This window comes from Etheostoma spectabile, chromosome 11 (assembly GCF_008692095.1).
Source record: "Etheostoma spectabile isolate EspeVRDwgs_2016 chromosome 11, UIUC_Espe_1.0, whole genome shotgun sequence".
NCBI lineage: Eukaryota > Metazoa > Chordata > Actinopteri > Perciformes > Percidae > Etheostoma > Etheostoma spectabile.
The window spans coordinates 5,642,018-5,652,178 of NC_045743.1; the positions used below are offsets into that span (position 1 = coordinate 5,642,018).

At 41.2% G+C, this 10,161-nt stretch overlaps 2 protein-coding genes across 2 annotated transcripts; one reads left to right on the forward strand and one right to left on the reverse strand.

The window, feature by feature from the left end:
* The first annotated feature begins 425 nt into the window (after window positions 1–425).
* LOC116697810 (gastrin-releasing peptide receptor) lies at window positions 426–3,479 on the forward strand. The gene is made up of 3 exons (XM_032529292.1): window positions 426–827; window positions 1,498–1,849; window positions 2,650–3,479. The coding sequence occupies exons 1-3, from the start codon at window positions 430–432 to the stop codon at window positions 2,962–2,964; spliced, it is 1,065 nt and encodes a 354-aa protein (XP_032385183.1). The 5' UTR covers window positions 426–429; the 3' UTR covers window positions 2,965–3,479.
* A 1,870-nt stretch (window positions 3,480–5,349) lies between these two features.
* On the reverse strand, window positions 5,350–9,668 carry asb11 (ankyrin repeat and SOCS box containing 11). Its single transcript, XM_032529256.1, has 7 exons — window positions 9,546–9,668; window positions 8,992–9,071; window positions 8,801–8,908; window positions 7,923–8,073; window positions 7,529–7,663; window positions 6,939–7,127; window positions 5,350–6,854 (listed from the first exon to the last, which is right to left on the reverse strand). Exons 1-7 carry the CDS (start codon window positions 9,640–9,642, stop codon window positions 6,730–6,732), a joined length of 885 nt encoding a protein of 294 aa, XP_032385147.1. The 5' UTR covers window positions 9,643–9,668; the 3' UTR covers window positions 5,350–6,729.
* Between the last annotated feature and the right edge of the window lie 493 nt (window positions 9,669–10,161).

The window sequence follows — 10,161 nt, forward strand, 5'->3', positions numbered from 1 at the left end:
ATCAATGGTCGAAGGACACTCTATGGGTCATTCCATAATATTCAAACTCAGTTTAAACTAACTTCAAACTATTTCCAATTGCATCCAAACCACTGTCCAACTGAGATGCAATGTACACTGAAGTGGTGATAACTCCAAATCATATCCATGTGACCACTTGTGTAGGCTATGTTTTCAGAACATTTGTGCATATGTGCCAATTTATTCTGAATCTCACTGATGAGAGTTTGAGATGGTTTGCCCTTAAGCAATACGGTTTGTCCCACCATTTTTCCACCCTGATCTTGACAGCTGTAGCGCGTGAAATGCCTGATATGACGCAGCAGCAGCAGGAGGTCACAAAGCCTACTTTATAAAGTCAGTCACCAAACGCACCAGGAGACATCGGACCGTGTTGACAACCTCCGTCCTCTCCCTGTAAAGGCTGCTATGTCTCTGGAGGACCCACTCGTTATAAACCCAGAGGACAGCAAGGTTCTGGTTCTCAATGCCTCCACGGGGGCGCAGCACCAATACAACATCTGGCTCCCGGGAATCGGGATCGCTGCTGTCTACGGGATGATTATTATCGTGGGTGTAGTTGGAAATGTCACGTTAATGAGGACGTGTCTAATGGTGAAGTCTATGAGGACGGTGCCCAACTTGTTCCTGTCCAGTCTGGCTCTAGGAGACGTGCTGCTGCTGCTGACCTGCGCCCCGGTGGACGCCAGCCGCTACCTGGTGGACGAGTGGCTCTTCGGTCGCGTTGGGTGCAAACTGATCCCGTTCATCCAGCTCACCTCTGTGGGAGTCTCCGTGTTCACCCTCACGGCTCTCTCCGCTGACCGGTAGGCTACTTTTCACGCAGTTAGGCTTTTAAACTTTTCTTCAACATTACATGAGGTTTTCTTCGACTAAATAAAAATCTGTTTCACGCTTCAGTTGTTTCAATACTCAATTCCTATTTATTTACATACTCCATGGGCGATTTAGATCCCTTTTAGAGGGCTCAAGCCCCCCTGAATTTCATCTCAGCCCCCCTATAAAATGGAATAAAAACCTTTTTTTTTTCAAATCAATTTTGGTTCCTTAGGTTAGAGTTGCAAACTTGTCTGTTTTCGACGGTGGACAAACGTTACAGGTTCAAAGGGCTTGAAACAGGTGTGATATTCTGTGTATCGCTGTTGGCGATGCTATGCACCTGTAACCCAGTCAAGAACAGGGTCAACAGAAATATAATTTTGGCCAATCAGAGATTGTTGTGCCAGACTTCCGCCTTTGGCTGAGTCTCTATCTAATCTGTCAGAGAGAGAGAGAGCAGGAGCGCGGTAGTAAAGTTTAACGGTTGTCCCCTCGGAAAAAAAGAGGAGACCGTTTTTCTGCAGTTGTTTTTGACTAAATGCATGATGAAGAAACTATAGAGAGGTATTCAGTTAGGTTCATCTTAATATAGTCTCTATCCACACAGTGCCAAAACAAGTTTTAGTGATGGTCTACATATTTCTGTTCTCTGTTCAGGTACAAAGCAATTGTCAGACCACTGGACGTCCACAGGTCCAGCGCTGCACTCAGTGTCTGTTTTCGAGTGGGGGCCATCTGGCTGCTCTCTGTGACTCTGGCCATTCCTGAGGCTGTCTTCTCCGACCTGCACACCTTCACCACCGGTCACACCAATGAGACATTTGTGACCTGTGCGCCCTACCCCCACACCAGGGAGCTGCACCCAAAAATCCACTCCACCGCCTCCTTTCTCATTTTCTACATCATCCCGCTCTTCATCATATCGGTTTACTACTCCTTCATCGCTCACAGTCTGGTCAGGAGCTCTGTGGACATCCCTGCTGAAGGGCACCTGCACCTCCAGAAACAGGTTGGATTCTGGGGTCCTCTGATTAGTTGTCTAATTTACAAAGAGGTCTTTATAAACCACTCTCTAAACTAATTATTTCCATGTTTAGCAATCCTACTGTGTGTGAGAGAAACTGATTGGTTGAAATCTTTATTCATACGAGCAAAACTCAGAGCTCAGTACTCACTGAGCTCTGCATGCTAACATGCTCACACTGAAAATGCTAAATTGGTCAAAACAGCAGCAACACTTGTGTATAGAAACAATTAACCTAGCTATGTACTACTTATTTTATACAGTTTGTGTATACTACAAGTGTTGCTGCAGTTTTGACCTCTTTATATTTCTTTCCCCTCTCCATGCACCTTGGGTGTAAGTGAAGTTATGCCAGAAACACCCCACTCTAATTCCACAATGACTACAACATGCTGATATAAATTTTACTGCATTCACCATCTCAGCGTAGCGTGTTAGCATCCTAACATCTTCTAATTGCACTCAAGACAAAGTGCAGCTGATGCTGATGTGAATGTTATTAGTTAAGCAGGTTTTTGTTTGTTGACCTGGTGGTGGAGCTTGATCGTCACCAAACATATTAGGATTTATATGCAGGGGGAACGTCTGTATTCAATTTCATACCCATACAAGCAATTTCCTTAAAGACAAAACCGTCAAAGTGCTGGTGCCAGTAGAGGAAAAGTCAGAGGATTCATCCTCTGGGAACATGAATGTCGGTACAAAATTCCATGACAGTCCAGCCAATATTCCAGTCTGGACCAGAGAATTGTAGGAGCTGACTTCTTTTCTCTTTCTCCTGTCAGATCAAAGCCAGAAAGCGTCTGGCCAAAACTGTGCTGGTGTTTGTCAGCTTGTTTGCTGGCTGCTGGCTGCCCAGTCATGTCATCTACCTGTACCGCTCCTACCACTACAACCAGGTGGACACCTCGCTGGGCCACTTCATCGCCAGCGTATGCGCTCGCATTTTGGCCTTCACCAACTCCTGTGTAAACCCATTCGCCCTCTCCCTGATGAGCAAAAGCTTCAGGAAACACTTCAACAAGCAGCTCCTGTGCTGCACTTCTCCCAGGCGCTTGTACAGTCAGAACAGTGGGAGCACAAATATAACCACAGTCTGATATAAGCCCTGTGCTGTGCTTCAGTAGGACTGAAGGCGTGTTGATCGTATTCACTTGCACGTTTAACTTTGATTTAGAAGTGTCAACTTCAGTGTGATGAATGGACACTGTTACAATCATTTGGCCTTGTTGTCAAGGAATTTATCACCATTTTTTATGATCACTTCTCAGTTACCCTTTTTTACACCTTGAAATAATGTACAATGTTTAGCTCTATCCAGTGAAAGCAACAGAAATAGTACAAGATGCAGGAAGCCTCTGTTCTATTTTAAAACTAAAAAAATGGTAGGATTCAATGAAATACATTCACTGCAGATGTAAAGTCGCTCATCCAAAACACTGGTAGAAAACATCTTTTCTTGTTGCTTGAGATTATTTGTTTCCTGACAAATAAATGTTATATAAGAAAAAAATGTGTTTACAGTCAGTAAATCTTCTGTGTTTGTATCTCTGATGTAAAATGAAACTAAATATGAACATAAGTGTAAGAAAATGGAATTGATTGTAACAATGCATGAGAGGCAAGCTTACTTGCGCAAGTTTTTTTTTATCTGCACATTTGTTTAAAAAAAGACGACTGGTGGAGATAAAGCAGGAGGTTTCTCAGACATGACTGAATAGTTCATCCTCTGTATCATAGAAATGTTTCGTTGTTAAGTTATTAGAATTGTCAAATGTCAGGTAGATATGTTTCGGTTATATTTCATGTGTTAGTTAATGCTGTTGGCTGTACTTCTGTACACTGTATTCATACATTTCTGCAGCCATTTGTTACTTTTGTTTAATGTTGATGTTTAATATGGAGCTGCATGCCTTGTGGTGTGGCACCAACAGTCCAAAACTGAAATTCTTTCCAATTTATGGTGATATAAAACTTCTTTTTAAAGCAGGAACCCGTTTTAGTATCATTATGAGGTCAAAATTTCAGTATATCCAATATTTTGGTTTGTCACCAATACTTGCAAAATATGGCAATCCCATCGGCTTCAACTGTTCTTCTGTGTTTAGTGCTGATTAGCAAATGTTAGCATGCTAACGTGCTAAATTAAGATGGTAAACATTATTCCTGCTAAATGCATTAATAGCATGTTGATATAAGCATTTGTCAAAGCACCGCTGCTTAACAGAGCAGCTAGCATGGCTGTAAGCTCTTTGTCTCCTGATAAATTAATTATAATATTATTGAAACTATTGATGATTAATTTTTATGTTGATTGACTAACCGTTAACTAGTAATATATTGGTGATGACAGTCACATTGTTTGACAATAACATGCTATTAATGATATGCAACAAACAAACTTTGATGTTGTTTTGTATCATCTTTACCATGAATGTCTTGATATTTATGTTCAAATAAACTTTATTTGATATGTATGACCCTTGTGGGCAATGGGTTTTGTGGCTTTTGAAAGTTAATGAATAAAAATAGAAAACTTTTCTCTGAAGTGATTTGTATCAGAGAGGAGAGTCTGTCGCTGCACATCTCTCTGCAGAGAGTGAGACCCTGCTACATATCTGACCTTTGAATGGCGCTCAAAGCTATAAATGATAAATGATGTTATATACTTTGATTTATTAAATCTGTTGCATTGGACCTTGTCATTGTGTGTGACCTACACCCTCAGTATAAACCCACTGTGAACTGTGGCTTCACAGAAAACATCCAAGTTGTTTTATCCAATGTGCACGCTGTGTTCAACACCTCCAGAGGTCCTTTGTACAAGCTGAAAGACTTTCTCACAGGTAGCAAATAAACACTGACACTAGACACGATCAGCAGGATATCAACCCGTATATACAAATAAACACAAAATCACAGCATATATCCATCTTTTGGAAGTTTTGCTGAAGGCAAGGCTACTCTTTGAAGTTTAGGTTAAGACATGTCAAGTTAAATCTGTTCAAACAAGATTTTTTAGGTCTTTGCAGAGGTGACCTTTCAGCATGGCATTTAAAAACAGGAAATTAATTCCCCCTCAGCAACACCAACCTCAAAACTCCCTGAGTTCTTCAGATCATTTTCTCTTACTGCGGTTTTCAACATTTCCCATACACTTAACTTTGCCACCCCTTCAATTCTTAATTGCATCCTGTTTGTCCGATTTGACAAAGCTACACAAGCTGGGCATATTCTTAGCTGGTCTTGTTTGTTTTATACCTATTTTGTAAGTCCATTAAATATAAAACATTTCAGAACACCACAGTTCATTCACTGAATGTTAACGTTTATGTATCTTGCTGTTGTTTTACTGCTCACAGTCCATCAGTTACTCATGTGACATAGTATAAAAAAGCTGGTGCATTTGGAGAAAATGTAACTGGTTTAGGAGATATGGATATTATACTGGTCAAAGAATCAGGGCAGGAGAGATGATCTACATGTCAGAAGATTTTATTGTAGGAAGTGCAGTGGATGTACAAATGTGCTAATAGCAGGATGACTATTAGGGTAATGTTCATAGAGAAACTCCCCTGCAAATACACAACTTACTGCATATGTACTATATTGCACATTAGGGCACACAACTGCAAATGACTCCACATTACTGTTTGTAAACCTCAAATATTTGACTAGCAAACAGATCAGAAGTAGTGACAAGGCAATGCACTCCACACCAATTGTGAAATTATGAGCCAATTAAAGCTAAAACAGTGAAACACCAAATTCTGAAAGAAAAGACATAGATCACAAAAGATAAGTATAGATAATACAAAACATTACAATCATCTTTAAAATACTTTATAATCCTGCATAACAATACCAGTCCACCAATTTAGTTTGCACATAAAAAAGAATGCAAGTTGATGCGGCAGAACCAGAGATATCTTCTTCTTATTCCACACATTATTCCCTTGTCAAAAACATTTGCCTACATTACCCACAATACAACAACTCGGGTCTGTAATGCTATATAGGCTAGTGTTGCCTTGTGAGCATCAAGCAGAGGTGAGGAATGGGCTAGAGAGGTCTGGTAACATCACTTCTTTCTAACTCCACACCTCCAGATTTTTAGTCCTTAATGGATACTGACTCAAGAGACGCCACTCAAGGCAACATGACAGATTCCGCACAGCTCCCTTCCACAACTTTTCTCCCCACACATGCAAAAGTACTATCCAGACTTAGATTGTAAAATCTGTAGTTTTCCTTTAAAAACATTTGGAATGATGTAAAATCCATAGATGCGGAATGGAGAGCTCTTCATTAAAAGTATAAATACAAAACCTGATACATTAAAGTTACTGCAAAATACAGATGAGTCCCATTCTCTGAATAACTTTTTTTTTTTTACTTTGCCTTGTTAGTCGGGGACAAGGCACAAATGTGAAGGGCAACTCAGTATACAGTCGGGTCCATAAATATCGGGACATTGACACAATTCTAATCTTTTTGGCTCTATACACCACCACAATGGATTTGAAATGAAGCGAACCAGATGGGCTTTAACTGCCGACTTTCAGCTTTAATTTGAGCATATTTACATCCAAATAAGGTGAACGGTGTAGGAATTACAACAGTCTGTATACGTGCCTCCCGTTTTATTGGCCAGCGCAAAGCTGCCGGCCCTGACGACACCAGCAGGATGGAGAGTACGGAGCACTGGTGCGGCTCCCAGCCCCTTTGCATTCTGGGGGAGATGTGGACATGGTTGATGAGTACATATACCTGGGACAACAGACACAGACAACAGGCTCTATCTATCTATCTATCTATCTATCTATCTATCTATCAAAGAGCTGCAGTAGCAGAGCAGAAACATTTCACTGGTAGAGAAGAAAGTCCTTAATACTAAGAGGGAGGAAGAGGCCAGAGGCTCTATGGAGACGACTCCTTCCCAGACTTCGACGAATACAAAACCGACAGAGCTGAGTCAGAGAGCAGGGACCTGCAGGCAAAAGAGACAGAGTTGTTAGACATTATAATTTAACACATTGGATTAATGTATCATGCATGAGGGTCCACGACATACCTTTTTTCTGCAGCGCTATTCTTACTGCGCTGTTCGGCGTCGACAGATCCAGAGGAGTCTTTCCGTCTACGTTCCTACAACACCCATCAGCCCCAAAGTCCAGAAGAAGATCCACTATGATGGCGCCTTCCCCTCGAACTGCAGCATGTAAAGGACTGTCCTGCCCACACCCGATTCGAACATCTGCTCCTACAAGTGCACACAAACACAAATGGTTAAAAACCTGACTCAAACTGAGTTAGATACATAGAACAGGGAAAGGATAATGTCTTTCTTTTATGGTGAGAATGGGTTATTGTTGCAGTTTGGGTATACACATGTAGCAAAGACAATGCAAAACTTCTTTAATTATTTATTTACAGACCTGTGCTACTTCGTGCCTCTGGTGTGTTTTTAGTCCTCTAGGATAATTTATTTAAATTGAGTGAAATCATCTAACTTATTGTTGTGAGAAATTAAAAGTGAAACCAAAAACAGGCAAGACTTGAGGAACTGAGATGTATTTTCACTTGTTACAGTATCCCGTTAGGGGAAACAACAGCTCTCCTCTTGACTATTTGTTATACTGTAGAGTTTGCAGATTACGTTACCTGATTGTAGTAGCATTGCGACGCAGGTTGCAGCCCGGGCCATGCAGGCGGAATACAGCGGCGTCCCAACTACCGGCAGCTCCATGTCGATATGAGCTCCATACGACAGCAGCACCTTCAGACACTCTGTGTGACCTGATGGAGAAACAGCATCAGAATCTGTGCACTGATCACATCTTACACTTAAGATGTTCACACACACACACACAACACACACACACCCAACACACACACACACCCACACACACACACACACACACACACACACACACACACACCACACACACACACACACACACACACACACACACACACACACACACACACACACAAAACACACCCACACACACACACACACACACACACACACACACACACACACACACACACACACCTTTCTTAGCAGCCTCATGGATGGGTGATGCCAGCAGGTAGGGGGTGTGGAGGGAGGCACTGTGCAGCAACATGAGCCTGACACAGGTAGCACTCCCACTGCTGCAAGAGTTGAAGAGCGGCGTGGCGCCATTGGTTGATACTGCCTCCACCTATGGGGAGATAACAACGTTTCCAAAATCATTTCAGTGGTTCATCAACTTGTAACAGGGTGATCGGCACTACCGCATTTGCTTTGCAGCTCTCTACCGGCTATAACCCCACTATGCAAGTTTGCCAGATCGGGTAGCGGATCTGTAGTTCCTATGGGACATAATGTGACAATTTTGCTTCCAACCTATAGGGGGGGCCAAAGCAGAAAAAGTTCTCTAGTGTTACTTTATATCAGTTTATCAGATTTTGTGCAGCTCCCTCTGGAGCCACAGAAGGTTTTATACAACTTTCTTCACAAATGCAGTAGTACTCCTCAAGACCTGTAAACAAAGCTGATCTGAACCAGTGAAGTTCCCCTTTATAAACACTTACATATTGACATGTTTTCTTCACAAATTCAGTCAACATGGATGGAGTGAGTACCATTAACTGTATTTAGTTTGTTTTCTCAGCAGACTTGAGGATTGCTTTAGAAGTCTGAGACCTAGTCATACAATATGTAAAAGGAATGGGAATGCTTGCATTGACGAATATTTTCTCTGCTTCATACTCAAATTGTTTCTGATGTATTTCAAGTTGGCCATGTTAATCTTTTACTTTATTCATTTACTTTCTATTTAAAAAAAAGTAAAGCTTTGCATTTCTTTATTTAAGATTACTTAAGTTTCTAACATAAATACCCTGAAACAAGCATGCCTTTAAAGTTAAAACACACAGCATTCTTACATTTGCACCATTGTCCAGCAGGAACTTTGCACAAGCATAATGACCACCAAGGCAAGCTTCATGGAGAGGAGAGACTCTGTCCATGGTAAGTGTGTCTACATGGAAGCCCTGCAAAGAGATCAGAGAGGATAATATGGTCACATACAACCCCGTATTGAATTGTGTACACACATCAAGAAAGACCCAAGTACCTGAGCGATGAGGCTTCTCAATTGTAGCAGTCGGCCTTGGTAGGCAGCTTCATGGAGAGGAGTTCTGTCTGACCAGAAGTCTGAGGAGACACAGAAACTAAGATCAGGAAGGTCTCCACATTCAGAAAACACACAGATATGCTCATGGCTGTCTCCTTCTGCTCTCTGTCCATTATACTGTTAAGAGGACCTCACTTGAATACAAGTTTATCTGGTTTTTCAGGTTCACACCAACCCCAAATTTACTGAACAATACACACATGGTTTTGTTAGCTACTGCAGAACCATGTAAACAATTTTTACATGCAAACTTTTCAGGTCTCAACCAATCTGTAATGCTGACAACAAACATGTAACTTTAAATTAAACAAAAACCAAAAAACTACAAGGACACTGGGATTTGTTGTTTAATGCAAATCTGAGCACAGATAAACTAAACTTACTAGAAAGTGCACACTTAAGAAATAACACAAGTAATCCAGTTGTTTACTTTTAATTTCTGTCATGACAAAAAAAATGTTAAAGGGTAAAAAAGACAAAGAAAAAAAACTTACCAGCCATCAGCGAGTTGCATGCCAACCCCCCATAGATGTAAAAGGATCTCTGCCAAGGTTGTGAGCACAGGGAAACCTCAGTCTGAACTGCAGCCATGATGAAAATGAACAGAAGACTCCTCCACAACTCAAGCTCGCCCAAGCAGATACACAAATCTGAAGTTGGCCGTCCTTCTTATCTGTATCCACCACCCCCACATTGCCACCTCCCGCCCACCCTCGTCCCAGTCCATGGATATAGTCTAGAGTATGTGCATAACAATGGTCCTTTGGAACGACCTGTTCTGATGATACACCTTGAATAAAGTGCTAAATGTGCATGCAAACAGCAACAAGCAGACGGAGACTTGGACACGTTTTACAGTGTGGATTTTTAGGTGATAGCTATCTTCTGTTATGATTAAATATTTTTCAGCCCCTAAAAATATTCTGCCACTACAGGATCTAAATGCAATGATTGCATACAATAAAATAACTTCCTCCAAAATGTATGTTGAAGAATTGCCCACAATAGATCAAAGACACAGCTCCTTATATCGCTAAAAATAAGCTCCACATGTACACAAATCTACTGATCTGTTGCACATTTAATACACAATACATTTTGTAATTTCTC